Source organism: Brassica rapa, chromosome A03 (genome assembly GCF_000309985.2).
Source record: "Brassica rapa cultivar Chiifu-401-42 chromosome A03, CAAS_Brap_v3.01, whole genome shotgun sequence".
Classification (NCBI taxonomy): domain Eukaryota; kingdom Viridiplantae; phylum Streptophyta; class Magnoliopsida; order Brassicales; family Brassicaceae; genus Brassica; species Brassica rapa.
Window position 1 is genome coordinate 20899626 of NC_024797.2, and position 27517 is coordinate 20927142.

The 27517-nt window shown below is 32.6% G+C and overlaps 3 protein-coding genes and 2 long non-coding RNA genes across 9 annotated transcripts; 3 read left to right on the top strand and 2 right to left on the bottom strand.

Annotated features, from left to right (window-relative positions):
* The first annotated feature begins 73 nt into the window (after window positions 1–73).
* On the top strand, window positions 74–6668 carry LOC103860294. The gene is made up of 2 exons (XR_004456625.1): window positions 74–5485; window positions 5577–6668. It is a non-coding gene; the product is annotated as an uncharacterized LOC103860294 (long non-coding RNA).
* On the bottom strand, window positions 6452–8046 carry LOC103860295 (probable E3 ubiquitin-protein ligase XERICO). Of its 3 annotated transcripts, none has more exons than XM_033288350.1 (3): window positions 7745–8046; window positions 7198–7202; window positions 6452–7131 (listed from the first exon to the last, which is right to left on the bottom strand). In XM_033288350.1, exon 3 carries the CDS (start codon window positions 7126–7128, stop codon window positions 6673–6675), a length of 456 nt encoding a protein of 151 aa, XP_033144241.1. In that variant the 5' UTR covers window positions 7129–7131; window positions 7198–7202; window positions 7745–8046; the 3' UTR covers window positions 6452–6672. The 3 variants fall into 3 exon arrangements, with proteins under 3 accessions (XP_033144241.1, XP_033144242.1, XP_009136131.1); XM_033288351.1 differs by having other exon boundaries at window positions 7790–8034; XM_009137883.3 differs by having other exon boundaries at window positions 6454–7202; window positions 7790–8002.
* Window positions 8047–13228: 5182 nt separating this feature from the next.
* Window positions 13229–16860, top strand: LOC103860297 (long chain acyl-CoA synthetase 8). The gene is made up of 12 exons (XM_009137885.3): window positions 13229–13487; window positions 13595–14119; window positions 14194–14274; window positions 14363–14635; window positions 14745–14876; window positions 14954–15127; window positions 15205–15434; window positions 15644–15761; window positions 15838–15969; window positions 16057–16191; window positions 16282–16488; window positions 16572–16860. The coding sequence occupies exons 2-12, from the start codon at window positions 13601–13603 to the stop codon at window positions 16734–16736; spliced, it is 2166 nt and encodes a 721-aa protein (XP_009136133.1). The 5' UTR covers window positions 13229–13487; window positions 13595–13600; the 3' UTR covers window positions 16737–16860.
* A 318-nt stretch (window positions 16861–17178) lies between these two features.
* LOC103860298 (indole-3-glycerol phosphate synthase, chloroplastic) lies at window positions 17179–19764 on the top strand. Of its 2 annotated transcripts, none has more exons than XM_018657689.2 (10): window positions 17179–17468; window positions 17718–17957; window positions 18049–18225; window positions 18429–18503; window positions 18603–18647; window positions 18749–18913; window positions 19010–19088; window positions 19176–19258; window positions 19346–19414; window positions 19517–19764. In XM_018657689.2, the coding sequence occupies exons 1-10, from the start codon at window positions 17292–17294 to the stop codon at window positions 19601–19603; spliced, it is 1197 nt and encodes a 398-aa protein (XP_018513205.1). In that variant the 5' UTR covers window positions 17179–17291; the 3' UTR covers window positions 19604–19764. The 2 variants fall into 2 exon arrangements, with proteins under 2 accessions (XP_018513205.1, XP_009136134.1); XM_009137886.3 differs by having other exon boundaries at window positions 17193–17468; window positions 17706–17957.
* Window positions 19765–22037: 2273 nt separating this feature from the next.
* Window positions 22038–27477, bottom strand: LOC103860299. Of its 2 annotated transcripts, XR_004456611.1 has the most exons (3): window positions 23343–27477; window positions 22333–23247; window positions 22038–22269 (listed from the first exon to the last, which is right to left on the bottom strand). It is a non-coding gene; the product is annotated as an uncharacterized LOC103860299 (long non-coding RNA). The 2 variants fall into 2 exon arrangements; XR_631344.2 differs by having other exon boundaries at window positions 22038–23247; window positions 23343–27446.
* Between the last annotated feature and the right edge of the window lie 40 nt (window positions 27478–27517).

The following is a 27517-nucleotide window of genomic DNA, read 5'->3' on the forward strand; positions in this document are numbered from 1 at the left end:
AATATTGTTAGGAAGTGATTATGTTGAGGGACTTTCAGGTCCAATACGAAGAAACCTGCTAACGTGTGGTAACTGGTAAAATTTACATAGGGTAATCACCAGTTCTCCTGGATACCTCGACGGACTCCCAGGCTAAACTCTGATGGACGGTCATTGGCGCTAATCGGATCTTTTCGAGGTTCTAGATACCAGGGTCATCAAAAAAAAAAAAAATCATCTCGAAACAAGTGATTTTCTATGTAAACTATTGACTATATTCTTTATTAATTTTTCCAGTTATATATTTTTCTTTCAGAAATTGATTTCCAGCATTAATTTGTTGCAGAAAAGGGGAAAGTTTAGGAAATAATGGTGGTTTTGGAGTAAAAATGATAAGATGCTCAAGTGGTCACATTGCGTCACAATAATGGAGTCGAGTCCCAATGATGCTATCTATATTCGGCAGCAAAAACTGATAAAAGTATTGTTTTTCTTTCCGACTGGTTGGTCCTAGTCTAATCATGGATTGTTTTGTCTATATTTCAACGATGAAAAGTATTTCTAAAACAAATTAGATCTTTATAATAAGGAAAATTGTATTAGACTACTAGATTGAACCTTTGAAAATTAGCATAAAAGGTAGTGAGATAGCACAACGATAGAAAATTACAAACTTTTTTAGGAGGAGAGTTAGTAGAAGAAACTATCAACTAACAAAAGTCATTCAACTAAAATTACAATTTTTTTTTGTCGTCAACAAACAGATTCATATAGACTCTGCGAATTAAAATTATAATATAAGTATTCAAATAACTGTATATAATGTTTTGAACTTTTGACCTTTCCGCAGACAATCAAAACTGTACAGTTTGAAATATGTAAAAACAAGGGACCCTAGAAACAATATATATCTTTCCTAAAATAAGACATGCTCGCTTTCCACCTCTGGACTCGGTGTTTACAGTGTTTAGAGGAAACGTAATGGGAGAAGGCACCAGATGACAATTTACAGTGTTTAGAGGGAACATAATAGGAGAAGGCACCAGAAATCTTGGTCGACAGCTGTTCAGGTTACTCGTTGCATTGATAGAACAATGCGTAACCGTATTTCTTCTCTTAAGTATGGAAGAGATCACAAGTTTGAAGAGCTTATGCGGAGATGGTTTGAAGTGACTCCTTAGTTTTCTTAATTGCTCCATAAAAATTCTTTTTGGCCTTATTAGTCTACATTCTTTTTATCAAACTCATTTTTTTTTGTAAATGTTACTCTTTTGATCAATAAATATGAAATTTCATCAAAAAAAGGACATGCTACCTACTTAAAACCAACAGATAAAAAAACATTTCAAATATTTGATCCAAAAAAAAAACTTTTCAAATAAAGATCACTTGGTACTTATCAATTAAAACTAATATAAATTTTTCTCAAATAATTATTGGTTGGTATTTTAACTCCTCAGCTTATAACGCTACTAAAACTTAATAATCGTTACCAAATATATATCATTTATTTGGAAAATCAAGACTAACATATGTTTAAGATTTAATTCTAACAAAATAACTAATTCGTAACTAATTTGAATCTATACCCCCCCCCCCCCCCCCCCTCCCCCCTCCAAAAAAAAAATCTTTAAATTGAAAGTCAAAGTTCTTCTTTTCAACCAAACTAAGACTAACAATAATTTTTTGTAAAAAATTTCTAATGACTAGTAATATTTTTAACCAAAATGTATTTCAAAATATACAAGAAATTCTTGGGTATTTACTAGGGCTGGACAAATAAACCGAACCCGAAAACCCGAACCGAACCCAATCCGATAAAAATGAATCCGAACCGATCCGAATCCGACATAAAAACCGAATGGATCTTGTTTTATGGTATTTTGGGTTATGGGTATTATCCGAACCGAACCCGAACCTAAATGGATACCCGATAGAACCCGAAACATTCAAAATTTCTAAAAGAACTTGTACCAAACATGATCTCAATTCCTAATATGTATTCAAAATAAATTGAACATCTAAAATAATTATCTATTATATGAAGATTGATGGTTGAAGGTTGAAGTTTTTAGATTTGAGTTTTGTTTTCATTGAATAATGTTTTTCATTTCATGATAACTTGATTTTCGTTTCGTGCTTTCCTTTATTTGGATTTCTTTCGATCAATAACTATGTTTACTTTTCACTTGATTTTGAATGATCACATTTGATGTACCTTTCTTTTTTTTTGAAACGATTTTATTTATGTTTTGGTTACAAAATAAGTAGAAATCAAGTATTTTAAAACCAAAGAACCGATTTTAGTTACTTTTTGGTTACAAAGTAGATATAAATCATGTACATTTAAACCGAAGAATCGATTGGGACCCGAACCCGAAAGTACATCGGGTTCTACCGGTTCTTTGAAGATTTACTAAACCCGACCCGAACCCGACAGAACACGAACCGGTCCCGAACCGAATTTTCATATAACCCGAATGGGGCTGATTTTGATAAACCCGAAAAACCGAAACCCGATTGGACTAAACCGAAACCCGATTGGGACCCCGAATGCCCAGGCCTAGTATTTACTACTTGTTTGAGCCTACTCGCAACCAAATTTTATTTGAAAGAAGAATTTTTTTCAGTTTGGATTTTTCTGGATTTGGATTCAGATTGATTTTTTTCCTAACAACCCTTATAATATATATCATTTTATATTCTAAATATACAATTTAATTAAATAATATTAATTAAAACTTTTGTGATTTATAGAATCAGAGGTTAAAAACTAACAAAAAATTATTTAGGATTTTAGTTTTTTTAGTTGAGAGATTTTTAGCCAATCATTTTTAGTTAATTGCATTTTCATTATACTATTTTTCTCAACAACATAAACAAGCGGAAAATTAATCAAGAAATTTTGTATGAATTTTTAATGAATGATTCTTTTATCCCAACTATCTTTAACTGAGAGACTTTTAATTAAGAACACTATTTTTACGGATAATCATGCTAAAATTATAGTTTATCAAGTAAATAAAATATTACTATAACAAATCATACTTCTTAAACATGCATTATTATAATGAAAAAATTAAAAATATAAAATTTGACTAAATAACTATAAAATTTGACTAAAATATCCATATGCCTGAAAAATAAAATGATTCCTCATTTTTAATCATTCTATTTAAAGTTCTCTTTAAATTATATTCCAGTTTACATTTGGAGACCTTTAATTTCACCTTGCAATATATCTTCTAAAATGTGTGAAAGCATGTAGAATCCCTTCAGAGCTGTCTACACAGAAAATGAGCTGTTGGATGGAACAAGAAGATACTCCCTCCGTTTTATAATGTAAGTAGTTTTAGCTAAAAGCACAAAGATTAAGAAAATTATTATGTTTTAAAAAGTATTGTATATTAAATAGGTTAGATATAACTTAACCAATCAAAAATAAGTTTATTTAATTTGATTGGTCACACTATATTCAATAAATGTAAAAGTTACCTAGAAATATGAAAACTACTTACATTTTGAAACAAAAAATTTTCCCTAAAACTACTTACAATATGAAACGGAGGGAGTATATATTTAGGAATATGGGCTGAGCTCTTGGAACATCCTCTGAATTTTTAATAAGTATCCGTGAGATTCAAGAATGTATTGCTAATAAATCTACGCCGGATATAGAGAAATAAGAAAAAGCTTTTTTCTTCTTCTCTTTTTAATCTTGAGAATACAAGTTTTGTTTTTTTTCAAAAAAAAAAAAAAAGAGAATACAAGTTTTGTCTAAGACTATAATCAGATGTAACATGTATGTATGTCCAATGACGTGTGTTTAATATAACAACTTATAAGATTTTAACTGATTTATTAGATGTATGTATGTTGTCAAAAACAAAAAAAAAACTGATTTTGTTTAAAAAAAAATAAATATAGACATATCAGAAATATCATAATTATGCAGTAAAAATATATTACGCATTTGCATATTAATATTTTTCTTTTTAATTAAAGAAACCTTAGAAACTGTCATAAGTTTACAAATGTTATCGAAAGGCTATAACTCTAAAAACTATATTCAAATCATATTCTTAACAAGAAAAAGAGATAGAAGAATCTAAATCCGGTAAGGTTGAACTGCACACGCGAACATGAAGATAACGTAATGGACCAATGATAGAATGACAAATTAGACAACATCCTTGGTTTCATATGATTCCCAAATGGACCCATTCCCTACTTTTATCCATGTCTTTGAATGCATCTTTGCTAGTTGCTACCAATATTTACATACGCGTGCGTGCGTGGAGGCTACTTTACTTGTTTTGGATGCTAACTAGCTAGTAAAGGTAATTGAAAACTTGAGATCCCAAAATCAACGTTTTAATGTGGCACCACCACACCTTCTTTAATTTACGACGCTCGTATCATCCATGAATTGGTTTAAGTCGTTCAAACTTACATATTTTTATTGCTATATCGATTAAAATCCTTTGGATGAGATACCATACATTTTCATGGTGACAACTATAATCTAGAAATGTAGATTAGATGCAAGCATTGGATCGTTATCTCAAAATTACTTAACTAAACGTTCTGAGTGTATAGAATTACTCCGACGGGCATTTGACATACACATTAAAACGCATTTGTATGTTTTAAATTGAAAGGAAGTCACAAAACTTCACTAACTAGACCAATAGAATTCAGTTGTCTGTACAGAGAAGAAAGGAAAACTAAGTTCATTGGTCCTTTTTCTAGAGTTTTTGGTAAGGCTATTATTGAAATTATTGACATGAAAAAAAAAATTATTGACATGAAAAAAATACAAACGTGTGGAATACAAAAATAGCTTTTATGAATAGTCCTGTAATTGCTGACAAAAAAAAGAATAGTCCTGTCAGATAGACATAATAATCAAGGACTAATAAAAGTACACAAAGCCACATTTAGCAGACTATGTAAGGCCACGTATGAGTTAGAAGGTAGCCTACACAAGCGGTTTTGCAAGCGTATTAGTTTATCAACATTGGATACAATACAGGAAAGACGCAAAACGGACCACAACTTGTATTTAGCTATTCATTGCTTAAAATGCTCCCTAATTCATTATGCCCTCTTCACTCCTCAATATACTTCCTAGCCATCCCTAACTTTACTGTTATGGTTCTCTTAATACTGTCATGGCATATTTTAGGTATTTTTTTCTATCTTGATGGATATATTTGTGGCAAGTCATGTTTGCCTTGTCCTTGCTGTTTGTATGTTTCTTTAGAAGAATGAATCACTTTCTCTTGAATCTTTTTGGGCCAGACCTCTGAATTTTGACTCATTTTGTTCTGAGAATGCAGAATTCGAGCCTGGCCTTACATAGTCTGCTAAATGTGGCTTGATGAATTACAGTTAGCTGGAATGGATGGAGATACCGAATTTGGTCCAAGGATCAAATTAGCTTTGTTGATTACAAAATCTTGAGAAAAGTAAGCATGGCTCTAGATATGCCATGTTTGACACAGTAAGTATCTTAATGAAACTGTGTTAGTATTTATCAAGCTTGTGAATAAAAGACTTTGGATAATGAAACTGTGTGTACTCTGTTGTAACAGTGGGAAGCGTCCCGGTGACGTTATAATTACTTGCGAGTTACTAGAAGTTTCGGGCAGAAAAAGAAACAGTGTTGCGTTAAAACAACTGATGAATGAGATAGAATATGCATTGGATGGTGTTGGAGTCGGATATCCTCGGATATTGAGGCTCTGTCGTTGCGTTTCCAAATTGTTGCAATCAGAATTCAGAAAGCAGGAGATGATAATCTCATTTCGTAACACTTCATATTTTGCTGGTTTGTTTTGTAAATATGGCACAATGACTACTACACTAGTAGTACATCACCAAAAGGTTTTCTCTGTCACAATTTAGTTTTTTTTTTTGGGGAGTTCTGTATATGTGAATAGGTGAGGCTATAACTAATTTTGGTTGCTCTCATTCAAACTTAGATTGTTTTGTCATCTTTCATGTAGTGTTTACGTTTGCATTTTGTAAAATTGTTTTATGAAAAAAAAGACTGAAACTCTTTGTTCACCATAAAAAAAAAAAAAAAAACTGAATTCACCATGTCATGCCTACATTTCAAGATACCAGGTATACCTATGTATATTAATGATGGCAAGACCTTATTCATGCAAGACTTTAAACGTTAATAATTGGTTGACACCTGTGTGCACAGTTGTACATAAGTAAAAATGGTGTAGGCCACTCACTCTTATCCCCATCTTACATTGAATCTAGAATCTAGATTTTGGAGTGATGTATTTACTTTATCTGCTACCATATTGATATTACGTAGTAATGTTCTCTTCTTTCCACATTTGTATGACAAGCCTTTTAAATAGTTCAAATATCATTTCAGTTACACCCAACTGTCAATTGCAGGTAATACCTCAAATCTGAATGTAAACTCATTGTGTCACTCACACACAGATAGATTCATCAAGACTATGTTCAAACAAGAGATTCCATTACACATGGGTATACATATATAACTCACATGATATGTATGTACATCAGATTACCCCATCCCCGGTCTAAATCTGCTGAAGAATCAACCGTGACGCAGCCTAGTAAAAGCAGTAGCTGTACACAACAACAAACACACCCAAACCCAACCAAAAGAAAAACAGCCTCTATACCAAAGAAAAGTAGTCACCAAACATAAGAAGAAACCTGCTGGTCTTCTGCTACAAGAGGAGTCCTACACAAGGGGCAAGTGATGTTCCAATAGTCAATCCATTTCTCCACGCATGTTTTGTGAAACAAGTGTCCGCATTTTAGCTTGTTGACCTCTGAACCCTCTTCGAATTTTGTCAGGCATACCGAACACTCGTTGTCCTCCTGTTTTTTGCACAAGCTCTCGAACTTGAGCGTTGGAGTCCTGTTCCTGAATTCCTCAAGGAAACTCTCAGGCTGGCAGATCCGGAAATCGAAAGTCTCGGAAGTTGGAATCTCTGAAGATGCTACTGAAGAAGGAGAGAGACGGATTCCTACTAGGTGAAGCACTGATCTGACAATGCCTTTGAACATGGAGATTGATAATGCTGCGTTGACTAATATAATGCATAGCATTCCTTCTGATGGACCAGGAAGACTCGATAGACCCATCTTTCAACTCTTTAGATGTTTCGAACTATATGTAATTTGTCTTTATATCTTTGTTCTTCTCAAAGGGATGTGATCTGAATCAAAAAACATTGAGGCTCAATAAATAAACAACAGAAACTTGCTTCAAACCGAACTCAAAAGACATTGAGGAAATGTTTTGTTTATTTATTTATATATTCACTTTTGGTCTCATATGAAACTTGAAACCAAGTTTGTTCAACCCTACACAGCTAATCTTATCAAAATTTATATATCAATTTTTTTACAAAAAATAAGGAAAAAAAATTTACATATCAAACTTTCCAACTAGGCGTAGAGAGACTCAATTATAGACTGAGAGATTCCAAATGATCCGAAAATAAAATAATTTGCCAGAGTAATTCTTGAATCCACACAGATGATTCTCATTTAATCAAAGCTCATGTCAGTGAGTCATACAATATTTGCCTCTAAAGCAAGGAACTTGGATGAAAACTTCACTAATGGATTCAAGATTTGACGAGTTAATCAAAGAATTTATCAAGAAACCAAGAATCAAGAGTTTATCTGATAAAGCATCAACCTTTTTCCTAGCGAAATTACAAAGGGAACAAATGAAAATCAAGTAAACAAAAACCTGGAGTCAAAGTATGAAAGGCGATGATTGAAAGATATAATTTACCTTAATACCCTTTGTGTGTGTTTTCCTCTGGTGAAAGGTAGTGTGTGGTGTTTCGGAGAATCTGAAAAGTGAGAGATGGGTTTGGTTTGAGTGCTTCTTCCATTGTTATTTTATAAATAGTTAAGCACATCACAGAGCTTCCAACATCTTTAACCAGAGAAGCCTTAACTATGGTTAGTCGACCCAGTTTATTCTATCTCAGCCTTTCGTGTTCTTGGATTTAACCATGGTTACTTTATATCATCAACTGTACTTCCTTTGCAATTTTTTATTTGCTCTTCTTTTTTATAATGATATACACATAATCTCCCCACAGGCTAATAGAGTAGACCATGTTTCTAAAAGAAAAGATATTAATTTTGGTGTTGATGATAGCTTAGTGATTTGTACGATTGTTAATAAAATTTTTGTTATAATATATAAAATATCATTGATATTATTGTTTGTCTTTTCTTTTACATTTAGTTTATGCACGAAATCGCTCGTTAATTTTTCAGATTATACAAATATTAGAGAAAAATAACAAAAATGATAGATAATCTTCAAGTCTTAAAAATATGTCTTTAATGATAACTAATTCATTCAAACCTTTTGAGAAGTCTGGTCATGATGTTGGATCTTGAATCATTGAAATTAAAAACTTGCAATATGTTCTAACAATGTTGATAGATTGTGTGTTGAATCATAGTTCTATAGTCCATGTTTGTTTTGGAGGCTCTTTCCGTACCCTTCCATATATATTGAATTATGCTTCATAAGTCCAAGAACCATCCACTAAACATATGTTTTATAAACGTAAGGTGTCAGTGAATGATGAAATGGTTGCACTTCCTTAGTTTCTTTTGTATTCGTTTTAAAACACGCTTTACATTCACCTTCCGCTTCCGTGATTCTCCTAAATAGTTTGTCATCACAAAATTTTCACAAATATCATATTACTCATGGACAAAAAGTCTCTCTCCAGTTATGAATCTTCGATAACATTTTTTTTTCATAATAGATAATCTATGTTTATATAAACATTAAAAATGGGGAAAATAATGGACATGAAAGTGTAGATGGTAATGTCCAGGCCTACAAAACATGAAAATATTCAAAATAGCATGATTAATGTATTCATTTACTTCTCCACATCGAAGGTAATAATTATCACATTGCATATAACGATGTGTTAAGTTTCGTGTTACCGCAAAATGTCTTGTTACAGTCTACCACATAAGATGACATATCTTACAATCTGCTATACAAGATGACATATCTTACAATCTGCCATATAAGATGACGTATCTTTGGAAGAACACTTATTTTTCAAGAAAAGACTTGAAGCTTTGTGATGCTAGTTTCAATTACCATAGCCTCATATTCACGGTTATAATATTCGTTGCCACATTATAACTAGATTTTATTGTATAATCAACATTATTTTGTAGCTTCAACAAAATTTATCACCTCGGGTGGATTGCATAACGGACAAATTCTGAATAAACGGTATATCATTTGGTTCAAAACATATCTATATTTCACTCTTTAAGTTGATCACTGTCATCTTTGGATGAACAACCAAGACATTAGGCCGAGCTGGTCTCACATGACTCGTTGGAATCCATGGATCCTTCTATGCTTTTATTTCAATCTAGAATGCACTTTTATCAGATATCTGAAAATGGTAAGAGCATAGCTACTGATATACTTGTCCAAACATAAGAAGAACTATCAATAGCAACTGAATACAAAGACAAACTTTGTCTATAATACTTTCCACACAATACTCTTGTGAGAAGAGGATATGAGAACCGTACCATACACCATAGTTGTTTGTCAATAATATCAAACTAAAATCATAGATCATACAAAAACCAAAACCGCCTTTCTCTTTTTGGCAACACAGATTTTTTTTTTCATTTGGTTCAATACATCTCTCGTTTATGTGGATTGGAGCTCCACTAAAATCATGCAATAGCACTCGCGAACTTTTCACATATATCCAATGATAAAGGAAGTTGGACATAACATAGATTGGAAAAGGAAAGATAATAGATTTTATAAGAATATATTTTCTCCTCTTGATAACCACTGAAAAAATCATTTATTAATTATAGATTGTAATCTATTTTTGATGAATGCAAAAATCTTACATTTCGATTCACTAATATCTTTTGAAATTCTCAAGTAGAATTTTAGTCCGCTTCGTTGTCACTATCCAAAAAGTTATGATCATTTGTTTTATATCACCAAACACTTAAAACACTTTCTTACAATATTTACTTATATATATTAATTATATTTGTTTACCCTAATTAATATAGTATTTTAGAGTAAACAATAACAGAAAGTAAAAGTGATATGAAACAACTAAATGATATTTAACTGAAAGATTATGAACAAAACCACTATTGAAAATGTTATTCTTAACTATTCTAATATATAAAATACACAATTATATATATCGACAACCAATTACAAAATAAAATTGAAACCTTTTACTTTCGTGAGAAGTATCAAACTCATACAAAAGAAAAATGCTAAACGTACAAATAAAAGGTAAATAGGTAATCATATGAAAACTTGGTTTACCAAAAACCTACTTATTTTACAGTTCTATATCATGTATATTGTATTACATTTATAATATTTAGTAGACTTTGACTAATATTTTCTTGAGATTAATCACAGGAACTTCAGTTTGATAACATGTTTATGTATTATTGGTGATATTATTTTCATTTTATTAAATATATAATATCTAATAAAATTATTCTAATTTTTTTATTTGCTACAACAACAACGGCCAGTACTACAACTACCAGTTGCCTGATATTTGGCTCTACAAAAGTAGACACATGCAGCTTCTCGGTTACAAGGATAATTGCATTTTGTAATTTTTTCTTCTACTCCAAAATCTATTCAAATAATAATAAATAATACAATATTAAAATTATGTAGGAATAAAGACATTAGCATAACTGAAATTAAATGTCAAAGTAATATTCTAGTACCCGGAACATTATTGGTGCAGTGAACATTTGAAGTCATGAAGAAAATAGTGAAAACAAATGAGATTAATATATTTTGGAAGAAACTCATTTTGTAGGATGTTTTCTAAATTGTTTGAGTGTTCTGTTACTTTGGATTGATATTATATATACAAACATGAACTTGCATAAAAAATCTCTTAGAGAAAATCTTTCATTTAATTTTCTTAGATTACAGTCAAAAATAATATAAAAGTGATTTCTTACCTAAAGTGTGGACTTTTTATTTTCTTTCATATTACCTTGTCCATATATAATTTTATATTGACTATTGAGATGTATTTTTCAAACTGTAATAAATATGAATTAAAATTGTTATTATGGACTGAATATTTCCATTAACGTTAGTATATATAACTCTACAAAATATTTAATTATTCTATTATTTACATTAATGTTTTATGAATTTTTGATTTTATATCATTTTAGATGAAAACTAATTATGAATTATCAGTTTTCATTTTAATTCACTTTAAACTTATAATTTTTTATTAATTATTATTTTGTAAGATTTTGATAAATAATGTAAAATATATTTAGTATTATATATTCATATGGTTATTCCAATCTTTCATTAAAAATATATTATGATTTCTCTTATAAAACACAGATATGAAAAAGTTTTACATATGTAATGTAAATATGTTCACATCAAGTTTTTGATAGTACAATCATAGATAATTATATATATAAAAGATATCAAATATCTAGTAATTGTCAAAATTGAATTTATATAACTAAAAAAATCTGGCAACCTTTACATGTGTTAAAATAAAGTCATAGATCATGGATATTTATAAAAATCTGCAATCATAGATCATGGATTTTAGGCTTAAAATAGTCTTTATGTGTAATCAAAAGATAAAAAGTAACTTCATATAGTTTCAAAAGAGAAATAAATTTATATCTAAAGCGCTATTTTTTTTATCATGTATTAGTTGTATATATTAGGGATTAGTCTCCATAGAAACATGTTTCCGTTTAATTTATTTTCAGAAATTATTTTTTTTTCCGCCTTGTATTATTGATGTTTTAAGTATTTTAAAAATGAAAAAAATTAACAAACATCACAACTATTCACAAATCATAAATATTTACTCTAGCCATAGCAATACATATTTTTCTAAAATCTAATGGTTACTCTATTTTTATTTTTGTAAGACTTTAGCTTATATTCGCAAATTTAATATTGAAAAGCTAAATTTATACACATGTAACAAAAATATATAAAAACTTCTAAAAAATCATCCAATTTTTAAATATGTAAATTAAAAGTAATTATATATAGCAGATCTAAATTCTTCTCAAAACTTAAAAAATATCCTTAAGAAAACAAATAATGCACAGAAATGTAAACATAAATTTATAAAAAAACTTAAAAATAGATCAAATGTATAGAATAAAAGCTTTTAAATAATTTTTTCATCATCCAAAAACAATGGTACCTTTTAAATGTGTGTGTCAAAATTTAATTTATAATTAAAAATCTATGACCATAATATTGCTAGAAGTTTTTAAATAAGCTAATTCAACTCACTTTTTTTTCTAAATAATCTAGGCAAAAAATATTTTATTTGTATATATTTTCTGTATATTATAAAATAAAAAATAATCATAACAAAGTTTTGAAGGATAAATTGTACCATTTTAAATAAATTAAATAAAAATACATGTTAGAAAAGTCACCTTAAAGTTTGTAACAAAAACCTTACAAAAGCTATTCTAATTTCAATTCTTTGTAGTTTTAACTAAAATTCCTCAGATTCTTAATCCAATACATCTTCTTAATGCTTTTAAACCAATTAAATTGAAATAGACCAATTTAAAACCGAAATATTTAAAAAGAATGTGATAAAATAAATGAAAACTTTAAAAATATATTTTTTTTTCTTTTGTGATTTGCAAACTATTACACCGAAATAGACCGACTACTATAGACTCTTCGAGCATTTAAGTCTTATCATCTCCACTGGGGGCTAGAGCACTGGCGTTCAAGATGGATGTTTGAGAAAGATGCGGTATAACTGTATAAGTAATCGTTTTTGAAGAAGATGCTAAGAATCTATATGATTCATTAGCCATGGATAAGAAGCATGAACGCGCAGGATTGCTGTGATGTAGCAATTGCTATCTATGTCCAAGACATTGTCGCCGTCTTGTCTTTGTACGAATACCACGGTTCCAATATGTATCTTCCAAAAAACTTATCTATATTGATCAACTTGCTAAGTGTGTTAAGCAAAATAATACTAGTAAACTATACATGTAACATAGTTCTCGTAATAGAAAATTTTGCCGACCAAATAAAAAACTCGAAATAAACCAATTTTGAAAATACACGTTTTCAGATGTATCCGGTTCCAATTCCAAAATTGGGGAATCAGAGAATCTCACTCAGTGGGGAGCACTAGCAGCTTCCTTAGCGTCGTGGCGCAATGAAAGTCTTGTTGACTTATGTACCGGTGCCATTTGAACGACACGTGTCCGTCGATTCACCGATTACCATTTCTCTTCCATCTGTCGACTGACACGTGTCTATCTCCCTACTCGCGATTGGTTTTAATCCTCAAAGCACGACGGAGTCCATCGGAGCTTTGCTTTGATTACACACTTTCTCTAGAATCCGATTCGAAAGAAACTTCCGATCAATTCGATTCTTCACGGAGGTAATCACGATTCCTTAACCTTCTTCTTCTTCTCCATTTTGATTCTGTTTTTAGCTTTTGTGATCTGCCGATTTTGATTTTAACCGATCAACCATCGGATCCACCAGGTGGTTATGGAAGATCCTCCAATGGCTTCATCGTTTCTGGAGAATTCCAAAATCAGCGAGTACGGACTCTCCACGATCGTAGCAGGCGGAGTCGCGGCTCTACTAGTACCGGTTCTCCTCTCCGTCGTCTTAACCGGAACCAAAAAGGGGAAGAAGAGAGGCGTTCCGGTGAAAGTAGGCGGCGAGGAAGGCTACGCGATGCGTCACGCCAGAGGTCCCGATCTCGTCGACGTTCCTTGGCCAGGAGCCACGACTATGGCTGCTTTGTTCGAGCAGGCTTGCAAGAAGTACTCGAGCAACCGGTTGCTCGGGACTAGGGAGTTTATAGACAAGGAGATCGTTACGTCTAGTGACGGAAGGAAGTTCGAGAAGCTTCATCTCGGGGAGTATCGGTGGCAGAGCTATGGAGAGGTCTTTGAACGTGTTTGCAACTTTGCGTCTGGGCTTGTTGGTGTTGGACATAACGTTGATACACGTGTCGCTATATTTTCTGATACAAGAGCTGAGTGGTTTATCGCGTTTCAGGTAAATTGATTGAGTTTTGTTATTAGTAGGCCTTACTTAGTTGATGGAAGTTGATTTTGTTTTGTTAAATGCAGGGGTGTTTTAGGCAGAACTTGACTGTTGTGACTATCTATGCTTCTTTGGGAGAGGAGGCTTTGATTTACTCACTCAATGAGGTTGGTGTGGAGTGTGGAGGCTTTTCTTTTGTTGTTGGTACTAGTCTTAGTGCTGGATCTCTGAATCTTGGTGTTATGTTGTTGACAGACTCAAGTGTCGACCCTGATATGCGACTCAAAGCAACTCAAGAAGTTGTCTGCGATACAATCAAGCTTGAAGACTGTGAAGAACATTATTTACATTGAAGAAGATGGAGTTGAGGTTGCTTCTAGTGAGGTGAATGGTCTTGGTGATATAACGGTTTCGTCCATCTCTGAAGTTGAGAAACTGGGGAAGGAGAGACCTGTTGAGCCGAGCTTTCCTTCCAAGAATGGAGTTGCGGTTATAATGTTTACAAGTGGTAGTACCGGTCTACCAAAGGTGTGTGCTTGACTCTCTTAGTTACGAATTTTTACCAAGAAACTTTTGGTTTCGTTTAGGAGAGGATATAAGTGTTATCCTAACCTTACATTTGTGCGCATTCACTCAGGGAGTTATGATTACCCACGGGAATCTAATCGCAACTGCTGCAGGAGTTATGAAGGTGATTCCAAAGCTGAATAAGAATGACGTGTATATTGCATATTTACCCTTGGCGCATGTGTTCGAGCTGGAAGCTGAGGTATTTTTCTGAGCTCTCTCGCTCTCTGTTTAGTGCTTCTACCTTACTCGTTCTTACCAAATTATGGTTATTTTCAGATTGTGGTCTTTACATGGGGTAGTGCCATCGGTTATGGCTCAGCAATGACTTTAACTGACACTTCAAATAAAGTTAAGAAAGGAACCAAAGGAGATGTTTCAGTTCTAAACCCAACTCTCATGACTGCAGTTCCAGCTATTCTGGATCGCGTCCGTGATGGAGTTCTAAAAAAGGTATCATCGTCGATGTTGTGAGTGTTTTTGCAGTTACTTACTAGAATCAGGTATTCTTTTGTGCGTGACAAATCTAGGTTGAGGAAAAGGGAGGCATGGCGAAGACTCTCTTTAACTTTGCATACAAGCGCCGGTTAGCAGCTGTGAACGGAAGTTGGTTTGGTGCCTGGGGTTTGGAGAAAATGTTTTGGGACACTCTAGTCTTCACAAAAATACGCGCTGTGCTTGGTGGACGCATTCGATTTATGCTCGTTGGAGGGGCTCCTCTGTCTCCTGATTCGCAACGCTTCATCAATATCTGCATGGGGTAAGAGAATCTTCCTTTGCAATACGAGTCTTGTCCCATGTTGTCTTAGGCAAATGCCATTGGATTCGTTTGGATTTTGTTTTTCTCTTACATTATTTTCTACGTTGGTATGTTTGAACTCTTTTTGCTTGCTGAATTTCATGTACTTTGTGCTTAGCTGTGTTCTTCTTAATTTGTTCTGATTGTGATTGCGCATTGTTTTCCGTTAGGTCTCCCATCGGTCAAGGATATGGATTAACTGAAACGTGTGCTGGAGCTACGTTTTCTGAGTGGGACGATCCTACTGCTGGACGCGTGGGACCACCACTTCCATGTGGTTACATTAAGGTTTTCAACGATGCGTGTATGTAAAATTGTTGTAATCATGAGTAACACGCTTCATCAATGTATATTTATCTTGCAGCTTGTTTCTTGGGAAGAAGGTGGCTATAGAGTTTCAGACAAACCAATGCCTCGGGGGGAGATTGTGGTAGGTGGTAACAGTGTAACAGCAGGTTACTTCAACAATCAAGAAAAAACAGATGAGGTTTACAAGGTAAAAGAAGCATGCCATGTCAGATACCGGAAGCTTAGGTGTTCTGCTGGCTGTATAGATTTCTGATGATCAACATGACGATTTCAGGTTGATGAGAATGGCACGAGGTGGTTTTACACAGGAGACATTGGGAGATTCCACCCTGATGGATGTCTTGAAGTTATTGACAGAAAGAAAGATATCGTTAAACTTCAACACGGGGAATATGTATCCCTTGGAAAGGTATGCCCATCAAAACTCAAAATCTAAGTAAAGGATGGTATATTATAAAATCTCTTTATCCCTTTGCACTGTCTGCATCATAAATCACAGGTGGAGGCAGCTTTGGGTTCAAGTAATTACGTTGACAACATTATGGTACACGCAGACCCAATGAACAGCTACTGTGTAGCTCTTGTTGTACCATCACACGGAGCATTAGAGAAATGGGCAGAGGAAGCAGGCGTTAAATCCAGCGACTTCTCTGAGCTATGTGAGAACGGTGAAGCAGTCAAGGAGGTTCAGCAATCTCTTATCAAGGTTTGTGTTTCAGTACCTGTCTCTAGTTTTTTTTTTTTTTTTGGTTCACAGTTACAACACATGCTAAATGTGTTCGGTTCCAGGCAGCAAAGACGGCAAAGCTAGAAAAGTTTGAGATCCCAGCAAAGATAAAGTTATTGCCGGAGCAGTGGACACCAGAGTCGGGGCTAGTCACAGCTGCTCTCAAGTTAAAGAGGGAGCAAATAAAGGCCAAGTTCAAAGATGAACTCCACAAGCTATATGCCTAAAAATCTTATGTAAACTACTTGTTACACACTTCATATGCTTGGGTTTTGACTACTTTCACTAATAAAGTTTGATCATGATGGGGTTTTCTCCACCCCCCTGTTAATTCAGTAGCTTATTCAAAAAGTACAAGTCTTGTGTCTGCTATAAAAAAAAAAAATTGACTGAAAACAAATCTATGATTGGCATTTTGAAACTGGGTTTATTAATTTGAAAAGATTTGAGAAAAAAATTGTGATTTACCGTAGTTTGATTTAAGATGCACGAAATTAATTAAATAGAGTATGCATTTTTTGTTGGTCTTGTTTGTCAACCTTGTCACAAACTAATCCCAAAAAGTACAAGGATGCATATAGAGTCTATACTGGCATAAAATGTTGGACTGATAAGGATGTGTTTGAGTTTTTTCACCAACCATTTCAGTCTCACGTTGGTTTTATTATTAAACCACGTGTTAATCACCCAACTGCCAAACAATTTTCATAATAATAAAACTCAACTAGAATCATCATCAATCCCCCGAAAGCATTTTCATTTTCATTTTCATATTTCCGGCAATGGATGCATTAGTTCCGGTTCAAAGTGCTGGACAGAGACTTCCGCTTAGACTGGTCTCACCTTCTCTCCATCGGTGTATCGGTTCTGTCTCCATCAGACGCTCTGTTTCAGGTTTTGCCATGGACACAAGGATCAGTTCTAGATCTCCGTCGCAGTTCACAATCCGATCTCAGCAGGTGCGGCGTCACCGTCTTCTCCTTCTTTGTGATTTAAACTTTATTGCTTCTTCTGTCTCTTTTGATTCTATGATAAAAAAAAACCCATTAACAAAGGTCGAGTCTTTCGTTTGATTCTTTTTGATCTCTCTCTCGCACTTTCTCATGTTGGAGTTATGAACCCTAGCTGAAACCAATCTGAGGAGTATTCTTATCTAATTATGTTGCTGAAAGTATTTGCCTTTTTCTGTTTGGTAGTCGGATTTGAAGGAGAGCTTAGGCGGTGTTGCTTCTTCTTCTGATGTTAGAATCAAGGAATGGGAAGTAGACATGTATCAGAACGAATTAGCTATTAGCCAAGGTATCAGGATCAGGAGAAAACCTCCAAGCAAGGCTCCACTGGGTTATTCTGGACCGTTTGAGCTGAGATTGCTTAACGGCCAAGTTGCTGATTCTCCCAGTAACATCTTGGAGGAGATTACATGGTTCAAAGACCAAGAAGTTTCCCGGGTAAAGAGTTTTTTTTTATCTCTTTGCAACCCCTTTTGGCTTCTTCAAGGCTATGTGAGTTGTTAATGGTACTGATTGTCTCTTTCTTCAGATGAAGGAACTGAACCCACTTGAGGCGTTAAAGAAAGCTGTAGAGAATGCTCCTCCCACCAGGGATTTTGTAGGTGCACTTAGGATGGCTCATCAAAGAACTGGCTTCCCTGGTTTGATCGCTGAGGTTAAGAAGGCTTCTCCAAGTAGAGGAATCTTGAAAGAGAACTTTGACCCGGTATAGTTGATTCTTAATGATGAATATCATATTTTCGGATATAGTTATTGGACTCTGATTAAGCTTAGTTAAAGTTGAAGAAAAATTGTAGTCTTTGACATTTTCACTCTGGCCTTGGGGAATTGATCAAACACTTTTTTTTCTGTTGAATAGTTCCACATATATGATTCTCTATTGTTCTTATATGATTGTGTTGCTGACAGGTCGAGATTGCTCAAGCTTATGAGAGAGGTGGTGCAGCGTGTCTCAGTGTTTTGACTGACCAGAAGTATTTCAAGGTTTCACTTGTTCTGTATTCATTTGCGCATATCTTATACACATTATCAATGTATGTGTGTTTAACATTTGGTAGTTCTTATCTTGGTTTGGTTCGACAGGGAGGCTTTGAAAACTTGGAAGCAATAAGAAGCGCTGGTGTGAAGGTATTATTCTCTTAGCAAAGTCTCGTTTCTTCTTTTGTTGTTTTTATGATGATGAAGACACTTTTTTTGTAAGCCTTGCTTCTTTTGAATATTATTTGCAGTGTCCACTATTATGCAAAGAGTTTGTTGTAGATCCATGGCAGATCTACTATGCTCGGTCTAAAGGTGCTGACGCAGTATTGCTTATTGCTGCTATATTGACCGACCTTGAAATAACCTACTTGCTTAAGCTCTCCAAGAAGCTTGGTTTGGCTGCCCTTGTTGAGGTCTTTTTTTTTACCTTGCTTTTGATTATTATTGTTGAGAGAGAGTTAGTATTCCTTTTTAGTTATGCTCTTAAAATACGCTTGGCTCTTAATTAGGTGCACGATGAGAGAGAGATGGGTCGTGTTCTTGGAATAGAAGGTATCGAGCTTGTTGGCATCAATAACCGAAGTCTTGGTAATGAACAAGCTTTTGTTACATACAGTATCTCTAGTTTAGTTGACCTGATGAGTCTGACAAATTAAAGTTTTCTTGTGTGTTCAGAAACTTTTAAAGTGGACATTAGTAATACAAAGAAGCTTCTTGAAGGAGAGCACGGTAGACAAATCCGCGAGAAAGACATGATTGTAAGTAGTTCTTGTTTCCATTAATGTCTTTTTGACATCTTCCTGAGTTTCTGACCATGATGATTCTGTTATGTGGGGGGTTTTAAGGTGGTTGGCGAATCCGGCCTGTTTACACCTGATGATATTGCCTATGTACAAGCCGCTGGAGTTAAAGCGGTAAGCTCTCACAGCTATCCATCTATGGTTGCTTGGTAACTTGTGCAAGTTCTTACACACATGATTGAAATGAAATGATGCCTGATTTTTGAGGTTTTACAGGTATTGGTTGGTGAGTCCATTGTGAAGCAAAACGACCCTGAGAAAGGCATAGCTGGACTCTTTGGGAGGAACATTTCTCAGACTTAGAAACCATGTCCCTAAAACTCACATCTCCAACTATGTTTGTTGGTACATTTGTATCTTGTTTCTATGATAATTGAAGTGAGACTAGAAAGGCTTGTTTGTTTTCTCTATTGCATCAGAATTTTTGAAAAACCACTGAATAAATTGAATCAAGATTTGATTTACTGAAGCGCTTGGAAACACAATTTTAAAAAAGACACTATCAATGGAAATCGCAAGCAATATTAAGTGATAGATGACTCACAAACAAGTGAAGAATACAATATACCAGACAACCAATCACACCAATACAAAGAAACGACATCGTTGTTATCTAAATACATTCATCATCCTTGCACCAGAGACTCACGAAAACACCACTCAGAAACAACCCCGACCAGATATCCACAAGTGACTGTCATGACGCAGTAGGACTTATAGATATAGATAAAATGACCTTGCAAGGCGAAGACCTCACCAACTTATTCTGCGCGAGTGGATTTTATACAGCAAAACCACTTTTTCTACAAAATCATGGCAAAGAAACAGCACCAATAATGAAACAGCACCAATAATAAGCTCTAATACAACTCAGCTACCTCTCAACTATTTTTACTTTTCTTGAGTTTAGAGAAGAGATGCTGTCGCTTACGGTGGGTTTTCCAAAGACATAGCCGTTTTTATTAAATCCAGGAGGTTCATCTTTCCGTGGTGAGTCAGACACGCCACCACCTTTTTTCTCGTTTCTAGCTTTGTTGAAGATAACAGTGAATCCCTCAGCTGAGGAAGGGTCATTCACATCCCATTCTCCAAACTTTGGTAATGGGCGGCCCTTGTCCTACGCACAATCCAAAAATCCAAGAGGGTGACTTCTAGTTACCTATAGATAGGGTCAAAGCTACCGGTTTATTGCTAAACCAGTTTGTTTCGCTTCATATCTAAACCGAAATTTTAAATTTCTCCTCTAGTAGAAGCAGGCTGTTTTTTTACTGTATATCATAACATATATCCAAAAGCAAACAGAAAGAACTGGAGTACACTGTCAGTGCAAACTTCACAAAAGTCCAAGAAAGCTAACAAACGATGCATGCATCTCAACAAGTTTCGCAGACTACAACTGTTTTGTCTGCAAGTTACTCTGCTTCAACAAATCCATGTAATATAAGATCCTTCCCCTGGAAGTTCATGAAAAAAGTCTAATTAAGTCTTGAAGGTGTCTCTCTAACCATAAGAATTCATCAAATTCAATATGACAGAAGACATAACATACCTGTAAGTAACCATATGTACTCATCATCAAACGATAACAGTTCGAGAAAGCTCAATACTAGGCGTTGACTTGGTGGTTTTAAACACAACCTCAACTGATTCAACCTTCCCCCTAATCTCACCTCCTTGACGTCTTCTCAAACGTGACACCACGCACGTGGACGGTGGACTCAACGTGTAAATCCTCTGTTTCACCACAGCGTACGTCACGAAATCAATCCTCACGTTAGATACCATCGGCCACGTCGTTGTTATAATTCTTGTTTTTCCTCCGGGGGGTTCTTGCGGTTTCTTGTCGCCGTTATCGTCGTCGGTGATTTCGGAGATTACAACCATTGCCGCTGCTTTGTGAAGTCAAAAGATCAGTTTGCAGCAAAATTTGATTTGTTGAATGGACTCGTGTTAGTTAGTTATAAGATGAAACCATGCAGAACGTTCTTTACAGAAAAAAAAAAAGAGCTTATGATTAAAAACACTAGATTTTGTCCCTTATCATTGAAGCTCTTAATTCACCTAAAAATCGATTTTGACTCCTTCAATCTCATTTTTTATGAATTAAAAACAAGATCTATTTCATTTTCTCTCTATATTCATCAAAAAAAAATCCAAGATTTTGATTTTAAAATTTTTAAGGTTCATAGAGCTCATCATTCTTGGTCATAACAAGTGGGTTGCTTTGGTGGTGAGGTTTTGTGTGGTTGGAGAAGCTAAACAAGTTGTCTCACTAGTTGAAGCTATGAAGCTAGTTGAAACTATAAAACTTGCATTTCAACTTTAAATATATATATTTTAACTTTCAAAAGTGTTAAGTAACTTCAAAAATATCAAATCACATGGTTTAATGTGTCTTTTTAGATCATAAGATATATTTTTTAATTTTTATGAATTTGAAATTTTAATCTTCACTTAAAATTTGAGTTTTCTGCTTAAATTTTAACTTCCCGCTTAAATTTTCCCATCGCCTTTACTCATCGAGAAGGTAACCATCCAGCTGATGAGATTGCACTTACTGTCACACATGATCATCGCTACCATTCGTATATTGCGAGGAGTGGTCTTGTTTGGCTAGCGGGTTTAATTCAAGAGGAAGCTTCCCATGGCCAAAATGATTGACGTCTTCTATCAAGCATACTCTGATCTCAGTAGCTATCTCAGGCCTTCTGTTTACTTGGAATGTGTTTTTTTTTCTATTCTTGCTTTCCTGTGTTATCGTAATTTTGGGGTTAAGGTCATGTTGGTGCCTCTCAACGCCCTGTATTTAAAACTCTTGTTTCCCAGTTTCTGAGTAATGAAGTTTCACACAGTGTTAAAAAAAAACCATGGATCATACAGAAACCAAAATCACCTTCTTCTTTTTGGCAACACAGTTTTTTTTTTCATTTGGTCCAATACATCTCTCGCTTATGTGGATTTGAGCTCCACTAAAATCGTGTAATGGCACTCGCGAAATTTTCAAAGATATCCAACAATAAAGGAAGTTGGACATAACATAGGTTGGAAAAGCAAAAAAATGGATTTTATAAGAATATATTTCCCTCCTCTTGATACCCACTTAATAAATCATCCATTAATTATATGTTGTAATCTATTTTTGATGAATACAAAAATCTTACATTTCGATTCACTAATATCTTTTGAAATTCTCAAGTAGAATTTTATTCCACTTCATTGTCATTATCCAAAAAGTTATGATCATTTATTTCATATCACCAAACACTCAAGACACTTTCTTACAATATTTACTTATATATATAAATTATATTTGTTTATCTAATTAATATAGTATTTTAGAATAAACAATAACAGAAAGTAAAAGTGATATGAAACAACTAAATGATATTTAACTGCAAGGTTATGAACAAAACCACTATTGAAAATGTTATTCTTAACTATTCTAATCTATAAAATACATAATTATATCGACAAACAATTACAAAATAAAATTGAAACCTTTTACTTTCGTGAGAAGTGATCAAACTCATACGAGAGAAAAATGCTAAACGTACAAATAATTATCAAAGGTAAATAGGTAATCATATGAAAACTTGGTTTACCAAAAACCTACTTTTTTTACAGTTTTATATCATGTATAGTTTATTACATTTTTTATATTTAGTAAACTTTGACTAATATTTTCTTGAGATTAATCAAAGCAACTTTAGTTTCATAACATATTTATGTATTAATTGGTAATGTTATTTTCCTTTTATTAAAAATATAATATCTAATAAGATTATTCTAATTTTTTATTTGCCACACACAACAACAAAAGCCAGAACTACAAGTTCCCTTTGACTGAATATTTTTGGCTCTACAAAACCCGTCACATTCTGCAGCTCCTGCAGCTCCTTGGTTACAAGGACCATAGCATTTTGTAATTTTTTGTTCTACTCCAAAATCTATTCAAATAATAATAAATAATACAATATTAAAATTAGGTAGAAATAAAGACATTGGAATAACTAAATTAAATGTAAAAGTAATATTCTAGTACCCGGAACATTATTGGTGCCGTGAACATTTGAAGTCACGAAGAAAATAGTGAAAACAAATGAGATTAATATATTTTGGAAGAGACTCATTTTGTAGGATGTTTTCTAAATTGTTTGAGTGTTCTCTTATTTTAGATTGATATTATATATATAAACATAAACTTGCATAAAGGAATTTCTTAGATAAAATCTTTCAATTAATTTTCTTAGATTATAGTCAAAATAATATAAAAGTGATTTCTTACCAAAAGTTTGGACTTCTATTTTCTTTCATATTACCTTGTCCATATATAATTTGTATATTGAAATGTATTTTTCAAACTTAATAAATATAAATTAAAATTTGTTATTATGGACTAAATATTTTTCATTAACGTTAGTATATATAACTCAACAAAATATTTAATCTATTCTATTATTTTCATTCATTTTTAATGTATATATAACTCAACAAAATATTTAATTTATTCTATTATTTTCATTCAATTTTTATGAATTTTGATTTTATATCATTTTAGATGAAAAGTGATTATGAATTATCATTTTTTAATTCACTTTAAACTTATAAATTTTTATAAATTATTATTTTTGTAAGATTTTGATAAATAATGTGCAATATATTTAGTACAATATATTCATATGGTTATTCCAATCTTTCATAAAAAATATATTATGATTTCTCTTATAATAGCAAAACACAGATATGACAAAGTTTTACATATGTAATGTAAATATGTTCACATCAAGTTTTTGAAAGTACAATCATAGATAATTATATAAAATATAAAACAAAATAAGATATCAAATATATAGTATTTGACAAAACTAAAATTTATATAAATAAAAACATCTTGCAACCTTTAATGTAATATTTTAGAGTTGCATGTTTTCAAAATATTTATACTTACTCACAATCATCACCATTTCAAACCATTTATTTTTATCGTAATATGTTAATAATAATCTTCACAATCTTTATCATTTGCAAGCCTAAATGGCCAACATTAATGGTGTTGCAAAAATAAATCCGAGATGAAATCGTCTATATTGTTTTGAAGGATCGCATATTTATGTAGCAAGATCATCGATTTTAGGCTTAAAATAAAGTCTTTACGTGTAATTAAAAGATAAAAAATAACTTTATATAGTTTCAAAAAAGTAACTTTATATCTAATGCGTTATTTTGTTTATCATGTATTAATTGTATATATTAGGGATTAGTCTCCGTAGAAACATGTTTTCGTTTAATTTATTTCCAGAGAAATTATTCTTTTCCCCGGCCTTGTATTATTGATGTTTTGAGTATTTTAAAAATGAAAAAAATTTAACAAACATCACAACTATTCACAAATCGTAAATATTTACTAAAACCATAGCAATACATCTTTTTCTAAAATCATAATATCTCGGAATAAAATCCTAGAAGACTTTCGTCTAAGTTTTCTACCGGAAGACTTACATGGAAGACGTCCGGATAAAATAAAATATTTAATTTTTATTTTCTAATTGCAAAAGTAACTTGAAACGACTTACATGGAACTCATTTAGAAAAAAATAAATATTTAGTTTTTATTTTTCTATTGGACGACTTACATGTAAGTCGTCTAGAAAAAATCAAATTTCTGACACATAAAAGTCAATTGCAAAACTATTCTATGCATTGACCAGAAGACTTCCTTGTAAGTCTTCCGGACGATTTCCGTGGAAGTCGTCAACGTTTAATAAACTTTCGTTTTCTCTAAACTATTAAACTTGTATTTTCAACTATAAATATATATTTTTTAATTTTCAAAAGTGTTAAGTAACTTCAAGAATATCAAGTCACATGGTTTAATGTGTCTTTTTAGATCATAAAATATACTTTTATGAAATTTGAAATTTCAATTTCACTTAAAATTTGAGTTTCCCGCTTAAATTTTTCCCTTATATTTAAATTTCTCGCTAGAAATTTAAGTCTTCCGAGAAGTCTTCTGAGAAGAAGTCTTTGGGAAGACATCCCAAAAGTCTTTCGGAAGACTTCTAGTGAAACTGTTTTATGTTTGAACTAATGTAATGTTTGATCTTTTATGAATTTGACTAAGGTTTTTTTGAGAAGTTTTCTCCATTAGTTGTAGCAAATTTGACTAATGTTTTGTGTTATTTTGTTTTGCTATTAAAATTATATCAATAATTTTAATAATTTCAAGTACTTTTGGCAAGATAATATTGTAGACATGAACATATTTACCAAAAAATTCCATTAATATCATTTCAAATTTACAAAAGAATTTGAAACTAAAATAGTACACATACAAATTACAAAACATATCATAAACAAAACTATTATAGATAATTTCTTCACAAAGACAAGTTTGGACTCCACTTGACATGAGAAAAGGCTCTGTCAAAAGACTTTTTGGAAGTCTTCTAGTGCATTAAATGTTAGAAGACTTTCCTCGAAGTCTTCCAAGTGTGTCTCATTAAACTCTGAAACTTAAAGTTTTGCAACTCTGATTTTATCATTTACTTGGAAACTCTTCAAAGTCTCTACTTTTTGAGTCATCCTCTTATCTTCTACTTTCATCTCCTGGTTATAGAACCTTGGACTCTCCCTCCATCCCTTCCCACATCCCTTACTTATTAATCAAGAAGCATTTTTAATAAATAACCTTCCTTTGGTAAATTAATAACAACTTTGCCATTATAGCCTATGTGGCAAGCTCACAGCTCTTCTCAGCCAACTAATCTAATAGTCCTTAAATTACTAGAATATTTACCAGTATTGCCATTGGTACCTATTATACATATATTAAGACATATATTGAATAACAGATTAAAGATATTTGTCATACAACTTTACCTGGTTCGTAATACAATAACCGGTCGACATTGTCAATTGTTTTAACCGGGTTTATCAATCAAATTTATGTACAATTTAAATCGTTGGCTGAAAAAAATCGTGACTTCTTCATCTTCGCATACGAAATAAACACAACCGTATTAGTATGTTTTGTAAGTGCCTTTTTGTCCTTCTGTTCATTCTGTTCATGACAAGTATGGCATTATTAGAGACAAACTGATATTTTGGTACATGAACCTATAAAATTATTATCACGTATTGTCCTGGAATAAACTCAAGCTTGACTATGTCTATTAGACTTAAAACAATGGTTCGTGTTGTTTTAAAACCTATTGTCATGAACAAATATACGGTCCACAACAAACACCTTTGTTTCGAATCAAAATATCAATGGTTATAAAAACAAACATTCCATTGTCCAAGCATGTTACCACTAATTCTACCAGTCTAAACTGAATTTACAGGTTCTCGAGCAAACTAACATTTTGTTCATGACACTTTTTTACCTTACTATTCATATTTATAACCTCAGACAACATACCTTTGAATTATGGAATTAGATTTTTTATATTTTTTTTGTCATTGATTATATGAAATCAACATAAAGTTTTCCAAGACAAATGGCAGAAAAACTTTTGAAAAAGGCAAATCTGCTCGATTTGCTCCAACTATATTGCCATACGGAATATGTCAAAAAAAAATATTGCCATACGGAATAATTGCTAATAAATACGGTTACTTAATGGTATTTATTGTAAATTTTCTGACCAAGTCAAAACACCATATTAGTCAGTGATATTTTGTGTTTCTGGCCAGAATATCGTAGTGGCATCAATTTTAGTGCTGTGATTGAACAAATAAGGCAGATAGGTTAATGCGTAGTTATTATTGGTTCCTTATATTCATCCAAAATATTGATTTGTAATATATTTTCGTATTTATTAGTATTAGTTTTCTTCCTACATTCTTTATAAACAAGATTGAAGGATTCATCATTCCCTCCAACACGAAAGATTTCATAAACCATTAGGGGGTGTTAGTGGGGATGAGATTTATAATGAATCTTAGAATTTCTAAGTCTAGTGTTATTGGTTTATAGATTCTCATATTCTCATTGAAATCTATTGTTATTGGTTTGATGATTCTATAACTCTATACAAAATCATTTGTTATTCAAAAAGTTTAGATTTTAATGATTCTACAAATCTATTAAAGTAAGTGTTATTGGGAGTTGAATTCTTATCATTTTAACTCACAAATTAAGATTTTGAGAATACTACATGTTTACCTTGAATTCTTAGAATCATTACATTACTTTATTTTCATAGATTTTCACAA

Coding starts and splice junctions, on each gene's coding strand:
- LOC103860295 (XM_033288350.1), bottom strand. CDS start 7,128: ATGGGTCTATCGAGTCTTCCTGGTCCATCAGAAGGAATGCTATGCATT.
- LOC103860297 (XM_009137885.3), top strand. CDS start 13,601: ATGGAAGATCCTCCAATGGCTTCATCGTTTCTGGAGAATTCCAAAATC. Junction 14,877..14,953: donor TGTTCGAGCTGGAAGCTGAG/GTATTTTTCTGA, acceptor GGTTATTTTCAG/ATTGTGGTCTTTACATGGGG. Junction 15,762..15,837: donor TTCCATGTGGTTACATTAAG/GTTTTCAACGAT, acceptor TTTATCTTGCAG/CTTGTTTCTTGGGAAGAAGG.
- LOC103860298 (XM_009137886.3), top strand. CDS start 17,292: ATGGATGCATTAGTTCCGGTTCAAAGTGCTGGACAGAGACTTCCGCTT. Junction 17,958..18,048: donor AAGACCAAGAAGTTTCCCGG/GTAAAGAGTTTT, acceptor CTCTTTCTTCAG/ATGAAGGAACTGAACCCACT. Junction 18,914..19,009: donor GTTTGGCTGCCCTTGTTGAG/GTCTTTTTTTTT, acceptor GCTCTTAATTAG/GTGCACGATGAGAGAGAGAT.